Consider the following 17,523-nt stretch of genomic DNA (forward strand, 5'->3'; position numbering starts at 1 on the left):
AAATCTTGTACGACTTCAAAGATCATGAGTGAGTTACATTACGGATGACCTAACCCTGAAGTGGTTATCTGACAAAAAAGAAAGTCTACTCTATGCAAGGGATATCGATTGATCTAACCTGTAAATCGGGACTCCACGTCATATCATCGTAAAAAGGGGTAATATCGTATCAAACAACCTTGATGCCATACTTTGCATACGGGAAGGATTCCAAAGTACGAACTAGCTCCCCCCATCCATCATTCAGGCTACCAGGCTTGCCTGAGTTGAGGACGGCCGGGGTATCTAGCCCGTCATGATCGGCGTCCTTATGTGCGCCCGTCAGACCAGCCAGCACTTCCGGCACCTGGTCCTTGTACACTTCGAGCAGTCCATCATACGGGCACCAGATGACTCTCATACCAGCTCTGCGGCCAGCCTCCACGCCAGGCACGGAGTCCTCAAACACGAGACACTCTGCTGGTGTGATCGGTGGCTCGCCCTTTGCCTGAATCTCCTTGTTGATGGTATCTAGGGCCAGCAGGTAGATGTCCGGCAACGGTTTCCCCCTTCCTGGTGCTATTCTGGGGTCATCACCTACAATCGTCCTTGACGGGGAGAACTGAGAGAACAGGCTGGATAAATGGGATGTTTTGAGGTTGAAATTTGTCGTGGTGGAAGAAGTTGCCAGTGCGATGTGTACAGGGGGAAAATTCAATGCCGCGCGGGACAGTGTGCTGATCAACTCCACCACGCCGGGAAGCGGCTTTGTCTTGGGGAACTGGGGTTTCTGCAGGGCCGCTATCTTCTTCTGTAACTCGGCCTGGGGGATGGGCAACTGGGCCCATTGCTGAAAGACTTGGCCGGACTGTTGGCGCGCGGATACCGCAACGAAAGGTCAGCGCATAATCTTTGCCAGCAGTGCTACACTACCTAGGTAGAGATGTGTGCGCGCGCGTGATATACCTGTGGCTGCGGACGACCCTGTAGCTGGGCCTTGATCGACCAAGGCAGGCTGGGTTTCCCATATTCGTGCAAGATCTGGTTTATGACGAGGGTATAGATATCCTCCGAGTCGATCAGGAGGCCGTCCATGTCGAACAAACACGCTCGGACGGGTGGGAGACTGCGGTTCGAGCTATGGTTAACGGCCATGCGGGGGGTGTAGAGACAGGGTCGAAAGCTTACTCCTGGGCAGACATGGCGAGAGTCAATGTATCAGTGTCAGGTATCAGTATCTGGAGGCCGACGCGTCTGGCGGCTGCAGTGAGAGGCCGTGGAGGTGGACTTGCAAGCTGCGTCGAGGTCTGATATATCGACCTCTTTGTTATCCTGACTTTCTCCTTTTTCCTTTTTCCTTTTCGGTTCCTTGAGCCTAACTTTATTCCAACCACACCCGCTTAGCCTCGGCTCTCTCTATATCTACATCTATATTATATCAATCTATATCTATATCTATACTATGTCTTTACATTTATATCTACCTATGTCTATATCTGTATCTACCTATGTTTATATATCTATATCTATATCTGTGTCTACAGTATATTTATATCTATCTAGCTGCCTTTTATATAATATCCAGGTCATCGTACTCCAGGTCAAGCGAGCGTAGATTGTGTGCATGTGCAAGACTGGGATCAGTCAGCCAGCCACGACAGGTAAACATCCTTGCATTTAGCTATAATATCGCATACTCCGTGCGCACATGCTCAGGTCCTTTGATCGTTTGTCCGAAGCACCGTTGGATGGCATACGGATAGTCACCTTGCAAGGCCAGCGTACATCTATAACCGAGACCCTTACCTTTACTATTCATATAACTATCTATTGTAGCGAGTATAGAACTGTTGTTGGTGGAAGTTGTGGTAGTTGAGATAGTTAACGATCTTGGCACTTTGACTTTGGGCAAGATTTAATTTGAAGCCTCAAGCTACGACAGACAACAACAACTACGAAGTACACCATGTCGGACATAGAAGATAAGCCGCAGATGGCCAAAGGCAAAGATACAGAAAGTGACGATGAAGGAGAGGTCTTTCACGACGCCCGGTTTCCACCAGACGTAGAAGCTGTACGTACTTGCTCCCCCGCCATCAAGACCAGCCAGAGCCTCACTAAAGAAACCACGTCAACAGGAGCTCCTAAACCAGTCTCATAGCCAGAAGGCCGAAGCAAACACGCTGTTTTCCACTTCCCGTTACTCCGAAGCCATCACCACGTACGGTCGTGCCATTTCTATCTGCCCGAACTACCTCGACTTCGAGATCGCCGTTTTACAGAGCAACATTGCAGCCTGTCATTTGAAGCTCGAAGACTGGAAGGCTGCTGTAGATGCGGCAACCTCTAGCATATCATGTCTCGATCGACTAATCCCGACATCCCCGCCTACTTTACACTCCTCGTCCACGGAGAGAAGCTCCGGGGGTTCGGGGGTGGACGAACAGAGCTCAGGTGCACAGGTCGTTGAGCTACCGGACGATGCGGACCAGGAGCAGGAGGAAGATGTCCTCAAACGGCTAAACGAGAATGACACGCGCAGGGAGGATGTGATGCGGATACGGGGCAAGTCTCTCATGCGGAGAGCGAAGGGGAGAATGGCACTGGGCGGATGGTCGAATCTTCAGGGAGCAGAAGAGGATTATAAGAGCTTGCTCCAGCTCAAGGTCCTCCCTCCACACGACCAGCGAGTGGTACGGACAGCATTACAGGAGCTGCCTGCCAGAATAAACGAGGCAAAGGACACGGAGATGGCTGAGATGATGGGGAAATTAAAAGACGTAAGCATCCCAGACCTGAACAGGAGCCCAATTGCTATCTTATAAGGCCATAAGTCATGTTATTGACTAACCGACTCAACCTGTAGTTAGGGAACGGGATTCTAAAGCCATTCGGTTTATCTACGGACAATTTCAAGTTTGTCAAGGACGAAAAGACCGGTGGCTACAGCATGGGATTCGAGAAATGATCGCATTAAATTCAATAGAAACGGATTCCACGTGTAGGCGACTTGCATACGGCCTCGGGAAGCATTTTAGATATGGTCGCCTCAAAAGCCATGAATAGAACGACATAACTCGGTCGATCAGTTGAACAAGCAAGCGTGTTCAGTGTGTTCGACTTGCCATGTGGCTACACCGCAGTGTCTGAGCGACATGGAAGTACAGGTGTAACGCCAAAACATCCTCACGAGATGCCTCGCCACAACAATCTATGTCAAAGGTACGAGTAGACCTGAAGTTTTCATATCAACTACCAAAAAGAGCTTCAACTGCTTGCTCAACCTCATGGAGCGATATACGACTGCTTATGTCATGTGTGTCGGTGTTTCGGTGCTCAGTTCTCCCCGACTTTCCGATGCTCACCCACCCTCGCGTCGATGTTCGCCATAGGCCGAAGCGGCGGCGTTGCGAGGCCATGGATCGATGACTTCAGCCGGCATGATACAGGGTGCAAGGCCCGATCAGCCTGCCATGGCCAGCGAATTACTCCTCTCACCTTGCTCGACAAGCACTCCGTACGGGGTTTCCAATATTTATCCACGGGCGGGATGACAATATCCTGAGGCCGGCCTCCGAGACTTCGTAATTATTAGTGTCCGCTTCAAGTCCCTGGGGGATGAGCGATGCAACAGGTTATTTCTTATATCTGGCAGCTGGCTCTCTTTGCTTCTCGATTCTGATTTTATACTCACTTCTGCTATACACATCAAAGTCGACTACTGAATCCTGAATAAAGTTGGGATTGATTGTCTATACAGTTTAGAATAAGGCTTAGAAATGTCGAGTCCGCACGCGATAGGCCATGGCCCTCAAGGGAATGTAAGTTCAGCACACACTTTCTTTCAAGCCTTATTGGAGTAGGCGGCTAATTCTTTTGTACAGCCTGGTATGGCGATGAAGGGGCCTCCATACCCTCCAGCCGGTGCTAGCATTGGCGGCCGCGCAACCGCACCTGTGGATGTCCCAATAAGTGCTGTTTTCATAGCTATATTCCTTGCCGGAGCTGTGTCTCATTTCACCATTTTTCGAAAAAACCTCAAACGCAACTACAAATTCATACCGTCTGCAGCAAGTGGTGGCTTCTGCATGGCGCGTGTTGTTGCCAATGTTCTCCGCATAGTTTGGGCTGCTAAGCCGATGAACGTGAACGTTGCAATTGCGGCCCAGGTCTTCGTCGCCGCTGGTGTTCTTATACTCTTCGTCCTCAACCTGATATTCGCACAACGACTACTTCGTGCAAGCCATCCTAAGGTCGGCTGGTCTCGCCCGGCGTCTTATGCCTTCAAGATGCTATACATCCTCATCGGTCTAACGCTTGTCATTGTCATCACGGCAAGCGTACATAGCTTCTTTACTCTGAATCCGAATGCCCGACGAATCGATCGCGATCTCCAGCTCTTCGGTGGTAGCGTGTTGACTTTTGTTGCGTTCCTTCCGTTGCCCATCGTTGCATTCATCCTGGCGGTTCCCCGGAAACAACCAATCGACCAGTTTGGCTCTGGGTCATGGTCAGCAAAGGTTATCATCGTGGTCACCGCGGCTTGCCTGTTGACTCTTGGTGCGGGCTTCCGTATTGGAGTAAGCGCCTCCCCCCCAAGACCTGCAAACATTCCCGCTTGGTATCACCACAAGGCCAGTTTCTATATCTTCAACTTTGTCCTCGAAGCTATAGTTGTATACATGTTCCTCTTCGGCCGCATCGATCGCAGATTTTATGTTCCAAATGGCAGCTCCAAGGAAAGGAACTACGCTGCGAACCGAACCCAACAAGGCCCGAAAGACTCTGAGAGGGCCACTGATGACGACGAAGCAGGAACAAGCGAGAAAGTGTTGTCGTGAGCCAAAATTTGCGGGCAGACCCTTTTTTTTCGTATATATTTCCGGTACTATATCCAATAGATTCCTCTCCTCCCCAGTATATCCACCTAATGAGCATGACTTGTTTATTAATGAAAGTCTACCACCACATATAAATGCATATTGAAGTTTCATTGCGCAATTGATATGGTTTATTTCAGTTATCGATACCCATACTATTTATATTTCCCATTGTTCATGTAACCGCATGCATTTGCCTTTATCGACTGAGCTAATCTAGCCTATTCAATGACCTTCGAGCTGTATGCTCAAATATCTCGACCCTCCATCAGCCACAAACTCGACCCCCGTTGTATAGGTGGCATCGAACCCCAAAAACAAAGCTGCCTTGGCGATTTCCATCGGCTTTGCAATCCTGCCCATTGGCGACGTCTTGGCTCCAATGTCCGCGAATGCTTCCTTTTCCTCCTTGGAAGCCTCTATGATTCCCATGGTTGGCGTATCCACGAACCCAGGACTAACGGCATTGACCCTGATACCCTGTTTGCCATCCTCTCCACGCGCCAGCTCTGCCGCCAGCGTTTGCACAAGCGAATATACCGCCGCCTTCGATGCGGAGTATGCAGCCATTCCTGGATATCCGGTGCCAATTGAAACACTGGTAGTGAACACAATAGAGCCACCTGGTCGAATGTATGGCGTCAAGCGTTGAGCGATGAAAAATGGACCACGAGTGTTGGTGTTGAAATGCTTGTCGAACATTTCTTCGGTAACGGCCTTAAAGGGGGCAAGGCCTGCATATGCAGCATTGATGAAAAGGAAATCAATTGCTGCAGTTCCGTCGATGGCCAAATGTTTCTTGACGGAAGCTTCAAGCTCAGCATGGCTGTCCATACAGGTGACATCGGACTGCACAACTAGGGCTGCTCCAGCGGCAAATTCATTGAGCTCTTTAGCTGCAGATTCGACGGGTTCTGCGCGCCGTCCTGAAACCACCACTCTCCCACCTTGGGATACGAGGGCTTTGGCAACTTCGAGGCCAATACCATGAGTTCCACCGACGACAACCGAGTTTTTTCCCGAGTAGATGGCCATAGCTGTTGCTTTGCGAGAGAGACGAGAGAATTGATATTCCTGAAAGGGATTGTAGGAGAAGTTGGTGGACTTGTCGAGGACGGATGTGAAATATCTCATTCAAGGGAAGTTCTGCCCTGATTTATATACATCCATATCTTGGTTCCACTCAATGGGTAGAGTAAGAGTTCCAGTACTGGAGTCATCTTCATAACCAGCATCGTATCTGCTGTAGGATGATTTTTAATCAGAGCCAGCTTTGAATGTCTACCTACTCGTATAAACTAGATATCTTTGTAAACATGGAGAATCCCAAGAGACTTGGACAGTTTGATATCACTACTAGATCTGGTTGTTTGTTATGTTTGCATGTTTGTTTCTCGTGTTTGCGCGTTTGCATGTTTTGTCTTGTTTGCAGTATCTATCAGCAGTCTTGGCATTCTCGTTCTCTATAGAGATATAGAATCAAGAAGATAGAGACGTTGGTTTCGAGGGATCTCTATGATGCAGGCTATTTACTGAATATACTGGTGGGCATACTTGCAAAGTATGAGGTGTGATACAATACTGAACAAGCTGCCACTCTTGGAATGTAATGTCGATTACGATGTGTTAAGGCAAAACACCTATCATCTTCATATTCAACTCTAGTTCTTTTTTCATTCGGAAGTCGGGGTATTCTAATTCTTTTTTGGCAAGTCACCTTTCCTTTCCTCTCCCTTTCCTTCAATAGGGTCCGTTAGAATCCAGCTAGAGAACCGTTCCCCCCTAACACCGACAGCACGAGGAGGTCATTATGAAACAGAGGAAGGGAAGGGACCATGGCTAGATAAAAAAGGAAACGAATATTAGACATCCCATATGCATCCAGTCATCGATAGCAACAAATAAGGAGTTAAGTATTCATTGAAGTTTAGGCAGGTTCAGCTGGTTAACACTGCACGGGTACAGTGAGATGAAGTGGAATGCAAATAGGCTTTGAATGGATTGAGATCTTTGTTCTCGTATCTACAGGAAGTAATCAGGCGTGCGGCGGGACACCATTGGTTCTCCTGCACGAGGACAAGGGTCGAATTGGAGGCTATGAACCGTGTTAGTCGAACAAGAACAGCCAGTTGAGGGAGGGATTTACTGGCTTGACTTACAAGGTATACTTGAGGTTCTCGTCTATTTCCATAATTGCAGCTTGGTTCCCGCATCTATAGCAGTAATTTGGAGCTGAGGGCCAATTGAGTTAGCATCGCCAAGGAAGACAAGACTGGGGAAGCTGGAGAAGAACGGGCTTGAACGTACCAGAGAATATAGTTACTACATTCCGATCTTGAGACCAATTATACCCTTCCATCACAAGCTGATGTGCTCTCGCGACTAGAGTCAGCCCGTTGTTGTGGTTAAATGCCTCTGAAATATCCTGGCCGAAGGTATAACCAGCGCCACGAGGTGAGATGCCCCACCCGCACCTGTCGTCGGGGTCACTCCAAAGAAGATCACACATGGGTCCTTCATGTGGGACTTCCTGCATACGGTCAAGGGATCTGATATTATCCAGCGTATCGATTGAAGGGCTCAGTCCTCCGTGAAGACAGAAGATCTGATTATCAATGAGGGCGGTGAGGGGAAGGAAATCGAAAAGATCGGTGAAGTATTTCCAAACATTGGCATTGCCATACTTGCGAAGGCATTCATCATAGAAACCATAAACTTGCGTTATCTGACGTGATTCGTGATTGCCTCTTAGGATGGTGATGCGCCCAGGATAGCGGATCTTAAGAGCAACGAGGAGGGTAACTGTCTCGACGGAGTAGTAGCCACGGTCGACATAGTCGCCTTTCAACATATAAGGTGTTAGATAGCTGTGCTCGGCGGGAGACGTACTCGAGCTCTGGACTTACCCATGAACAGGTAGTTTGTGTCTGGATTTGGACCGCCGATTCGGAATAATTCCATCAAGTCGTGAAATTGGCCATGGATATCTCCGCACACTGTCACTGGGCATTTCTGTAGCTAGGGGTTAGTACCATCCCCGGAAAGGCATACCAAGGGGTGGAATGCCATAGGAGAAACGCAAGACATACCACTGGCTGGACGTTCGATTCCTCCTGTAGAACCTCTCTGGCCTATTTATGGGTGAAAAACGACAATCCGGTTAACCTCCATTACTTTACGCAAGCGAACAAGAAAGAAAGGAGAAAAAAGCAAGCGCTGGCATTGCAGAGGTGTGTTGCCCACCCGGTCACATAATCTCTGAACATCGATCTCCGCCAACTGTTTGCAGCTCATGAGGCTCTCGATCCAGCCATCTAGGGTCGGTATTGACTCTGGGTCGGTGATCAAAGACAGGCCATGAGGTTCAGGAGATCGCCCTGAGTCAATCTCCATCTTGCTTTCCATTAGCAGCGGGTAAGGGTGGGCGGTAGCAAGGCGAACGATGGGGAGGCGGCGGTGGTGGTGGAGGGGGGGAGGAGTCGCTTAATCTGATGATGCTGGGGGGTACGTGACAAGAACGGCGGCTGCAGGACGTGCAGGTCGAGGAGAATGGATGCTGGGGTCCCGGAGCGCGAGAAGGGCGAGGACAAGGGCGCTCTGGGGCGAGGTAGAGAAGCAGAAGTAGAATTGTTTCGTGGTCAACGGGGAGCTGGTGCAGCGAGTATGTCTTTGTATCCTGGCAAGCCTTAAAGGGCGATGGTTTGGGACTTTGCGCCACAGAAGCCACATACCTTCACGTGACCATCTCTTTTTTTTTAGATGTTTTTTCTACATGCGCTCTTAGAGAGACAGGCGAAGACAGACAAAAACGATGTGAGATAGATTGATACACTCCAGAACTGTTGACTGCTGCTAGTATGATTTAAGCTATGTTCGTACCATGCGCTCATGCACGGATTAGATTATACCGCCACCGAAGCCACCGAAGCCTCCCAACCCTCCCCCAGGGCCTCCTCCTCTCCGGCCACCGGGAAAGCCTGAGCCCGGTGGTCCTCCCCGTCCGTACGGTCGACCGTCACCAGGGCCAACTGGGTCGTACCTTGCACCAGGCGGTACCTGTGGGTCGAAGCCTGCCTGTCCCCCTCGCTCTCCTCCACCGAACATGGGGTCGTCGAACGTAGGATGCATACCTCCTCCCCCTCCCCTTGTTGGCCCAAAGTGTCCTCGTAGTGGATCGTGTGGAGCTAGGCCCTGGGGATAGAGATCTCTCTCGCCGATATTCAGTGGCTGCCTTCCACCTTGCCCTTGGTGGTAGCCGCGTGGCGGACGGTTGATTTCATATTCATCCTCAAACCCGGGAGGAGGGAAGTCGCCTGCAGGAACTGGATCATGGGACGGAACGGCCAGCGGATCGTCAAATGGATAGGGCCGAGTAGGCTCGGGACTGCGGTCACTGCGTAATGGGCCCCGAGATGGGTACTGTTCAGCAGCTTGTTCTCTCAAAGTGCCCTGTGCACCGTGACTTGACTCGCCATCTTCTTCCTGCTGAGTTGGTACCAGTTTCTGGATGATGTTCACGTCGAACAGGTTGACAAGGGCGTCAAGACGAGATTGTGATACGAATATGTCGGAGAGCGCATTTGACTCGGAGCTGGCGGACAAGGGGAGCTTTGAACCAGACACATATTCCTCTGTGGAGAGATCGAATGAAGTTGTCTTGTCGTTTCCCAGGGCTAGTGCATACACGACGGTATTATTCCCTAGCCTGTTGACCTTGAGAAGGTACTCCATGGACGAGTGCTGGTGGGAATATCTGAAGGAAATCGTCGAACTCGCATTCCAGTCCCTGGGCAGGACGTCGGTGCTCTCTGTTTGTGCCCGTTAGCCTATATATCCGGCCGTCATACGCCTCTGTTTCCTCACCTATACGATGGTCTTCTCCAAGTCCGATCAACCTAAAGTCAGCTGCAACCATACACGCGTGGCCGAGGAGTGCTACCGCCTCCTGGGCGTTACTCAAGCGCTGACCGTCTCCCTCATGTAGACTCTGGGGCAGGCATCTTGTGGCAATGGAAATAACGTTACTGGACGTTAGTGCTTGGCTGGAGCTGTTCGAAGCTCCAGACGGCTGTTTTGTCATGGTCATCCGTGGGATGCTATCAACTGGTCTCGAAATACCAGGCCTAGCGTTGTTCCTGACGCTGTTCTTGACGCTGCCGAAGTTGTTCGTTCGTGCTGTGGCTTGCACTTTTTTCCATGACGCAAGAAACGCCTTCCTGCGCAGCTTTATATAAAGATATCACGTGAGACCCAGAACACCCCGCGAGCAAGGATGACTAATTGCGGCTGTATAATTTCTGCCCGAAGCTACAGGGATTAATCCATGCAAAGCATCTATAATACGTTGAGATAGGGCATGAGAAGGCTCCCACTGGCATGGAGTTAGGTTCTTCATGAACTTGGCTGCCCGAGGATGTGCCCTGCGAGTCCCAGTCATCAATATCTGCAACTCTAAACTCTCATAGAGCTCGTTTGCGTCTTGTTGAAGGGCATCCTTCCGGACTATTGGGGCCTATGGTCCACGGGCGAGATACCCCTTTTGCTATACCCTTGAACAAGTCTGAGTATAGTGCAGACATATATTCAGAGCTATGGTTTTTTCTGGTGCGACATTGGAAATTGGAATCTGGAGACCAGATGCTGGTAGCAAATGTGTTCGGTAGGCGATAGGTATTATATCCTATACGCCAGGTTATTCGCTTATCATATCGACGACTGCCTTCCAATAACCACTCCAACGTCCGCTACATCTTCTCATATCGTGTTCATCGCAGGATCAAAAGCCGAAAAATTTATGACGTTGATGATGACTAAGTAAATACCCTTAGTCATCCTGGTTACATGAACAGCCTGACTTCCCGAAGGAGTAACTCCAACAACAACCGTGGATGCGAACTTCCAGACTGAAGATATTGAAGCATCGTCATCATCCTCTGCATTCCACGGCTGCTACCGGCTGAGAGTCTTCCCACTATGTGAGCTGGGCAATATCACTGCGCCCCAAAATGGATTTGGCATTTCCGTCACTGCTGTCCGTATCTCTCACTCGCTCTATATACATATGTGTATATAGATAAGGAAGATGGGCAGTATCCGTTAAATACCCCACGGCCGACATATATACTAGACCTGAAACTGCCACGCGACAGATATCCCGGAATGGGTGGTTACTGTCTGTTCCATGGTATACGGCCGGCTACGAAAGCTTGGAATTCGAATAAGCCAGCCATCTTGCTTGCTCACTGGTGGCAAAGCTGTCGTCATTTCTAGATCTGGCATCCTGGTCTCTGTGGTTCCGCTCCTCGTGGAACCCAGGTTCTTTAATCTGGGGTAATATAAAAGTCGCAATTTTTCCCACAACCCCTTTCTTTTTCTTCTTTTCGTTTTCTCTCTTCCCCATTATACCTATCATGTCAACATTATCTACTCTACACTATAAAGTTAAAACAAATCCAAATAAAAGAGCCATCATACCTATCTACGGTCTCGGTGTGCAAGTCTCCCCTTAGAAATAAAGATTAATACACTAATACATTTAAGATGGATCCCACACCAGCTGCTGAAGTCGTCGATGAAAATAAGGTGGAAGCGCCCGTTACTTTCCGGGCGTACCTGATTTGCGCCTTTGCCTCCTTTGGGGGCATACTCTTTGGGTATGACTCTGGTTATATCAACGGTGTCCTGGGCATGCCGTATGTAAAGTCACATTTCGGTGGACCAGTTCCTACGTCTGTGGACAAAACTGGGTTCAATGTTCAGACGTGGGAGAAATCGTTGATCGTCTCCATTCTCTCTCTTGGTACGTTCCTTGGAGCCCTGTTTGCGGGCTCCGTGGCTGAATGGATTGGTCGCAGGCTTACAATCAGTCTCTCCTGTCTCTTGTTCTCTGCTGGCGTCGCCATTCAGGTAGCTGCTGTGAGAGTCCCTGAACTTGTTGGTGGGCGCCTAGTTGCAGGACTTGGTGTTGGCGGTGTCTCCACGGTTGTCATCTTGTATGTCTCGGAAATTGCACCTAAACGTGTTCGCGGAACTCTGGTCTCAGTCTATCAGTTTGCTATCACCATTGGTCTTCTAGTCTCGGCCTGCGTTGCCCAAGGCACCCAGAAAATACCAACAAGTGCGTCGTATCGCATACCAATCGCTGTGCAATTTGCCTGGGCCTTCATACTCGGTGTTGGCCTACTGTTCCTTCCTGATTCCCCTAGGTATTACATCAAACAGGGCAAAATGGACAAGGCAGCGGCTGCCTTGGCCCGGGTCAGGGGTCAGCCCGCACAGTCGGCTCGAATTCAAGCTGAGCTCACAGAAATCAAAGCCAATTATGACTATGAGTCTTGCATTTCGTCTTCGTCTTGGTTCGACTGCTTCAAAGGTGGCCTCTCGCCCAGCAGTAACTTAAAACGTGTCTTGGTTGGAACAGCGCTGCAAATGTTTCAACAGTGGACAGGAGTGAACTTCATATTCTGTAAGTCTGGGTCATTATTTTGGTCAACTACTCTTCGAAATGGCAAATAACTAACACTCGCATTTTATTATTCCATTAGATTATGGTATGTCTTACCTTCTACCACCAGAGCAAATTAGGATAACAATGGACAACATTCTCTAATTATTGACGTTATAGGGACAACCTTTTTCCAACAAAGTGGCCTTAGCAATCCATTTTTGATCTCCGTTATCACAAATGTTGTAAATGTCTGCTCTACCCCTTTATCATTCTACACGTTAGAGAGATTTGGCAGACGGCCTCTCCTTATCTGGGGTGCATGTTTGATGCTGATATGCGAGTTTGTTATCGCAATTGTTGGCACGGTTGCCCCTGGATCTACTGCAGCGTCGATGTGCCTGATTGTTTTTGTGTGCATCTATATATTTGGCTTCGCCTCCACATGGGGTCCTGGAGCATGGGTGGCTGTCGGAGAGCTATTCCCTCTACCTATACGAGCAAAGGGGGTCGCTCTCTCTGTTGCATCTAACTGGCTCTGGAACTGTGTAAGTTGGAAACTTCCATTGTAATGCCTCCTGGTTCCGTATTGTGGGGTCTAACGTTAACTCTTATTTGATACAGGTTATTGCCGTGATTACGCCGTATATGGTCGATCCTGAAAAGGGGAATATGGGCGCTAAAGTCTTCTTCGTTTGGGGGGCGACCTGCACCCTATCGATGTTGTTTGCGTTCTTCTATGTACCAGAAACCAAAGGTCTATCCTTGGAACAGGTGGATCAGATGCTCGAGGAGACAACTCCCAGAACTAGTTCAGCCTTTAAGCCGCATGGTACTTTTGCAGGGCGTATGGGAATGAGCGCAATGCCTGCTATAATTTCTGAAGCTACCGTGGTAGAGGAGGCCAAGGCTGGTGCCTAGAAACTTTAATGGAGGAACTCTTTATTAATTTTTTTTTTTTTTTTTTACACATGCTAGCATTAATGCATCAAATTACGGCGTCATTGGAAATACTGACCCAAGTGTACTATATAAACATGCCCAAGAAATACTGTAGCTGGATGGTCAAGAACACAAGGTTAGCCCTGTCGAATCTTCCGTTAAACCCCCCCTTGAGTTCGGACTAGAGCATTGATCAATTCCTTTAAGAGTAAATCCCGATCCTGGGGCATATCCAACGAGATTTTCAATATATGTACTTGCACGTTCTATGGGCGTCGAACGAGGACGGAACTAAATATATACAGGAGCTGAGGAAACACGGCAGCACTAAAAGGGGTAGCCAAACGGACAGAGAAGTTGATTGCGTTCTACCGCGCAAAGAGATATTAGTTCTCGTTCGAACTTTTGCCTTCGATATCCTTCTGGGCGCCCTTGACTAGATGTAAGCATGCTTCCTCAACGTCGCTACCATCTCTCCAGCTATATAGAGGCACCCCCTCGCGATCGAGACTTTCTTTGGCGCGCTCCCAGCGTCGAAGCCACATTTCTTCTCGTTTGTTGAGGCTACCTGTTTGTGTATCGGAAGTTTGGTATGAGTTTCTCCGTCTGAAGGGTGCGGGCGGCATAGAGTTTGCCCTGTTTAGCTCGTTGGCTGGAATTTCGAGTGAGGGTTGCGTTGCTTCAGAAACGGGTGAAGATGGACCTGTGAACCCTGTGGTCGATTTCGATGTCGAAGGGGATGTGTTCGTTACGGTAGCGCTCCTGCGTGGCGGAGGAACTGGAGGAGGGGCAGGCTTCGCTTTTGGGGAGGAAGTAGGGGTAGTCCTGTTCGAGGATAGAGGCATAGCATTGGAGAATTTCTCAGCATATTCCCTGGCAGAGGGTAACTGGTTATACAGGCTGGCAGCTTGACTCCTGAAGCTGCTGACGTAGCTGTCAGTTGACGGACTGCGAGTTAGCGTGGCTGACTTTTTAGGGATGGTTGGAATTTGTTTTCTTGTAATTGTCGATGAGGCTTGGGAGGATGTGTTAGTATTCGAGGTTTTCGGTTCGACTGTCGCAGAGCGAAGCCCCTCTGGTTTGGATGGTTTGGGAGGAGCCCCTTGGTGAGCTGGCTTTTGGCTGGAAATATCAAGTTTAGGCACATCATCGTCACAATCGTCTAGGTCAATAAGATTGCCCATAGGAACTATCGTCTCCTCTGGCTCAGCTTTGTTTCCTTCCACTTGTCTCCGCGGCGGTAAGCTAGGCTTGTTTTCTGGTGTCTTTAATAAGCTGCTAAAATCGATACTAGAATTATTTCGTCTCCGTCTCTCGAGGTGGGGGGCAGATCTGTCAAAGAACCCGCGTACCGCAGGCGTTGTCACATCACGGATGAAAATACCAAGGATCCTGCCCTTGTTGGCCATTGCAAGTTCGGTATAGATTTCAAGATCAACTTCTCCGCTATCGCCAACGAGGATAAACTTCCGGTTGGGGAAGTCCTGTATTATCCTCTCCAAGCTTGGCCGTTTCCGTTCTGCGGTGGGCTCGAATATCCCCTGGAGCATGCCGGAATACTGCTTCAGATGGAACGAACCGGGAGGAAGTCCGGCCAAGTCAAAATACTTCTTCAACAAGGGGTAGAGCTGCCACGGCGAGTTGGAGACATAATGGATGCCCACTCCCATTTGAGCGAGCTTTGTGTACCAGTCACCAACACCAGCGACGGTAAGGTCATTCAGGTTCCTTACGAAAGTATTGCGGAACATCTCCTTTGCCCCGTCCGTGATGGCGGAATGCTTGATCGTGTCGTCTATATCGCTGATAAGACTGATACCGCTTGGCTCAGATAAGCTAACCTCCTCAGTTGCAGACAAGTGTTCAGCACCCAGTACTCGAATATGGGTTGGAACAAAATCGAGTGATGCGCGGAGAATAAACTGGCCGCTAGCATTTGTCGATATGGTCCTTGACTGGCTCTGCGTCCGGTTGAAGAAAAAAACAGTAACGGGGATGTTGACGGCAGGGATCGTTAAAAACGGAGTCAGACGCTCCATGAGCTGTGCGTTGGCGGCGGCCATCTGCTCTGGAGACAGCTGTGAAGTCTGTTGGGTTTCCTCAACGTTATCCTGGGCTTTATGCATGATTGATTCGACCCTTTGATTGATGGAGGCGTCATCTTGCCCTGGCGACTTTGGGCTCCCAGGAGCGGACAGGTCCTCGACATCGGACGATGCTGCACTTGGAGTTTGTATGCCACTTAAGCGTCTGGCAAGGGCAAGCAAGATGCGAGTCTTTCTGTTCATGGGCCCTCGCTGGGGGGAGTATATCCAGCCACGAGCGTCGACGTCGACGATGGCATTTTCGCTTTCGGGCCTATAGCACTCGTTCTGGGCGCTGGGTAAGGCAGATTCAAACTCGGTAGAGGAGGAATGGTGTTCACTCCCTCGTAGATGCCGCCTACCGTAGCTTGGAAACAGTATCATCTGCTCGTCTCCGTGAATTGATCCCTCGGCCTCAGGAAAACCGCCGGGCATACCGGGACTGCTCGCATCTTGGTCTTGATATCCCCTCGTCCACTGAGCCGAGTACGCCTGCCGTAGATCATTGGCCGCCTTCAAGTAACCGAACATCTTCTTCCGCCTTGCTCCTCTCTCGCGGCCATTGCTATCGTACCGTTCTTCTCCCAGTCCTGTCCCGGTGCCGCTACCATTGCCATTCCCATTACCGTTGCCGCTACCACCGCCGACCTCCATCCGCGCGCCAGTAGAGCTCAACATTCCGGTCTGGATGCCTATGCCTGCCGTGCTGCCGGTCCCATGTTTCGTCGTCCGTCCACCACACCCTGGAGCTATCACTGAGGGGCTGTGTCTGCCGCCTAGCAAGCTTCGTCCTGCTAGTCGCTGTCGGGGGAATAAGAGACCGAAGAGACCGGTCCGTCTGGCAGCTCGTCTCTTGAGGATGCGAGCCTGCCTCTCGACTATTGCTCTGTAGATGCGAGACTGGACACGGTGTTTAAAACGGGGGAGAGCTTCGATGCGGAAGTAGGAGTAGCGCGCTAGAATCCGGTGGTGGGTACGTGGGAACAGGCTGTGGAAGACCGACGACAGCGAGCCCCAGCGGGAGACGGGCTTCAAGGGCAAGCCGCGAGGCCTGACAAAGCGGCTATGCAGAGGTGGGCGAGCCAGGATGACAGCTGGATATTCTAGAGCTGTCGTGAATAGTAGTATTGTGGTGGTGGTGAAGTGATGAAGTTGGAGTTGGAAGTTGAAACCTCGGCTGGATACAAGTCTATCGTCTATCTAATCTATGTCGATGTCTATGTCGTCACGTCTGTCTACAGATTATATACATGATCAGGATCAAAGGTCTCCTTGGGCGAGACATAGTAGCCCTTCTGGTTTGCGATGACATGGACTCCGTCCGCCATGAACGAGCAATTGTAATGCGTATGGCCAAACGCCCACGTCCTGACAGCCGGGCTCGTCCAGCACTTCTCGTCCTTCATCTCTGTCGCAAAGCCAGACGTCACCGAGCTCCCCGCGTACTTGGGATCGACCGCCCTGGGATCCAGGCTGGGAGCGTGGTGGGTGAAGATGGCGATGCGCCGCTGGGGTTCTCGCTGCTCGATCTCCTCGACCTGCGAGTTGAGCCAGTCGAGATCCGATCGATGCGCTAGGTTATGCTCCTTGGTCGTCCAGTCGACGATCATCTTAAAGTCCGACATGCGATTGGCGACGGCCTGCTCTTGGTCCGGCAGGATGTGCGAGTAGAGCGTGCAGCCCAGGATGGTGAGCGTGTCCGTGACATCATATCGAGTCTGCGAGAGGAAGACGAAGCGTCCGAGGCTGGAGGAAGACGAGACGCGGTCCTGAAAGGCTCGCACTCTCGCTTTGGCGGCCTCCATGGTGAAGCTCTGGGGCTCATGGTTGCCGAAGAGGAGGAAGACGGCCGTGTATCTGGCGAGCAGCTCCTCGAGGTAGGGGAAGAACTCGTCGTGCTCGAGGTGTCCGATGTCGCCGAGCAGGGCAAGATAGGGCGCCGTCTGCTTGATCTTGAAGTCGTAGGAGGGATGCGTCTCCATGTGCAGGTCTGAGATTATCTGGAAGGCCGCCATCGTGTATCTTGATGCTTGGATGCAGAAGACCGGTGAGCTTTACATTTTTATATCTCGGTCACAGTCGGCGTCCCACCGATCTACCTTAACGTTCATAGAACAGAAGTCTAGATATTTCCTGAGGCATGATGATCTCGCTGGTAGGTCCTCATCTAGCTCACTGGAGTGATTTACTCGGG

The 17,523-nt window shown here is 50.2% G+C and overlaps 8 protein-coding genes across 8 annotated transcripts; 3 read left to right on the plus strand and 5 right to left on the minus strand.

Moving 5' to 3' along the window:
• Positions 1-169: 169 nt before the first annotated feature.
• GIQ15_00388 (HAD superfamily hydrolase) lies at positions 170-1,134 on the minus strand (the record flags this gene model as incomplete). The annotated part of the gene is made up of 2 exons (XM_033547805.1): positions 170-847; positions 946-1,134. The coding sequence occupies 2 exons, from the start codon at positions 1,132-1,134 to the stop codon at positions 170-172; spliced, it is 867 nt and encodes a 288-aa protein (XP_033408756.1).
• Positions 1,135-1,945: 811 nt separating this feature from the next.
• Positions 1,946-2,947, plus strand: GIQ15_00389 (uncharacterized protein; the record flags this gene model as incomplete). Its single annotated transcript, XM_033547806.1, has 3 exons — positions 1,946-2,053; positions 2,118-2,759; positions 2,846-2,947. 3 exons carry the CDS (start codon positions 1,946-1,948, stop codon positions 2,945-2,947), a joined length of 852 nt encoding a protein of 283 aa, XP_033408757.1.
• Positions 2,948-3,758: 811 nt separating this feature from the next.
• On the plus strand, positions 3,759-4,820 carry GIQ15_00390 (uncharacterized protein; the record flags this gene model as incomplete). Its single annotated transcript, XM_033547807.1, has 2 exons — positions 3,759-3,800; positions 3,864-4,820. 2 exons carry the CDS (start codon positions 3,759-3,761, stop codon positions 4,818-4,820), a joined length of 999 nt encoding a protein of 332 aa, XP_033408758.1.
• Positions 4,821-5,084: 264 nt separating this feature from the next.
• Positions 5,085-5,993, minus strand: GIQ15_00391 (glucose 1-dehydrogenase A; the record flags this gene model as incomplete). The annotated part of the gene is made up of 1 exon (XM_033547808.1): positions 5,085-5,993. The coding sequence occupies one exon, from the start codon at positions 5,991-5,993 to the stop codon at positions 5,085-5,087; it is 909 nt and encodes a 302-aa protein (XP_033408759.1).
• An 888-nt stretch (positions 5,994-6,881) lies between these two features.
• On the minus strand, positions 6,882-8,264 carry GIQ15_00392 (serine/threonine protein phosphatase PP2A; the record flags this gene model as incomplete). Its single annotated transcript, XM_033547809.1, has 6 exons — positions 6,882-6,954; positions 7,019-7,091; positions 7,167-7,700; positions 7,766-7,871; positions 7,949-7,990; positions 8,103-8,264. The coding sequence occupies 6 exons, from the start codon at positions 8,262-8,264 to the stop codon at positions 6,882-6,884; spliced, it is 990 nt and encodes a 329-aa protein (XP_033408760.1).
• Positions 8,265-8,756: 492 nt separating this feature from the next.
• Positions 8,757-9,590, minus strand: GIQ15_00393 (uncharacterized protein; the record flags this gene model as incomplete). The annotated part of the gene is made up of 1 exon (XM_033547810.1): positions 8,757-9,590. The coding sequence occupies one exon, from the start codon at positions 9,588-9,590 to the stop codon at positions 8,757-8,759; it is 834 nt and encodes a 277-aa protein (XP_033408761.1).
• Positions 9,591-11,399: 1,809 nt separating this feature from the next.
• Positions 11,400-13,224, plus strand: GIQ15_00394 (uncharacterized protein; the record flags this gene model as incomplete). The annotated part of the gene is made up of 4 exons (XM_033547811.1): positions 11,400-12,324; positions 12,484-12,851; positions 12,928-13,135; positions 13,190-13,224. 4 exons carry the CDS (start codon positions 11,400-11,402, stop codon positions 13,222-13,224), a joined length of 1,536 nt encoding a protein of 511 aa, XP_033408762.1.
• A 407-nt stretch (positions 13,225-13,631) lies between these two features.
• Positions 13,632-17,344, minus strand: GIQ15_00395 (uncharacterized protein; the record flags this gene model as incomplete). The annotated part of the gene is made up of 2 exons (XM_033547812.1): positions 13,632-16,529; positions 16,580-17,344. The coding sequence occupies 2 exons, from the start codon at positions 17,342-17,344 to the stop codon at positions 13,632-13,634; spliced, it is 3,663 nt and encodes a 1,220-aa protein (XP_033408763.1).
• Positions 17,345-17,523: the final 179 nt, after the last annotated feature.

This window comes from Arthroderma uncinatum (assembly GCF_011692745.1).
Source record: "Arthroderma uncinatum strain CBS 119779 chromosome Unknown scaffold1, whole genome shotgun sequence".
In the NCBI taxonomy this organism is placed as follows: domain Eukaryota; kingdom Fungi; phylum Ascomycota; class Eurotiomycetes; order Onygenales; family Arthrodermataceae; genus Arthroderma; species Arthroderma uncinatum.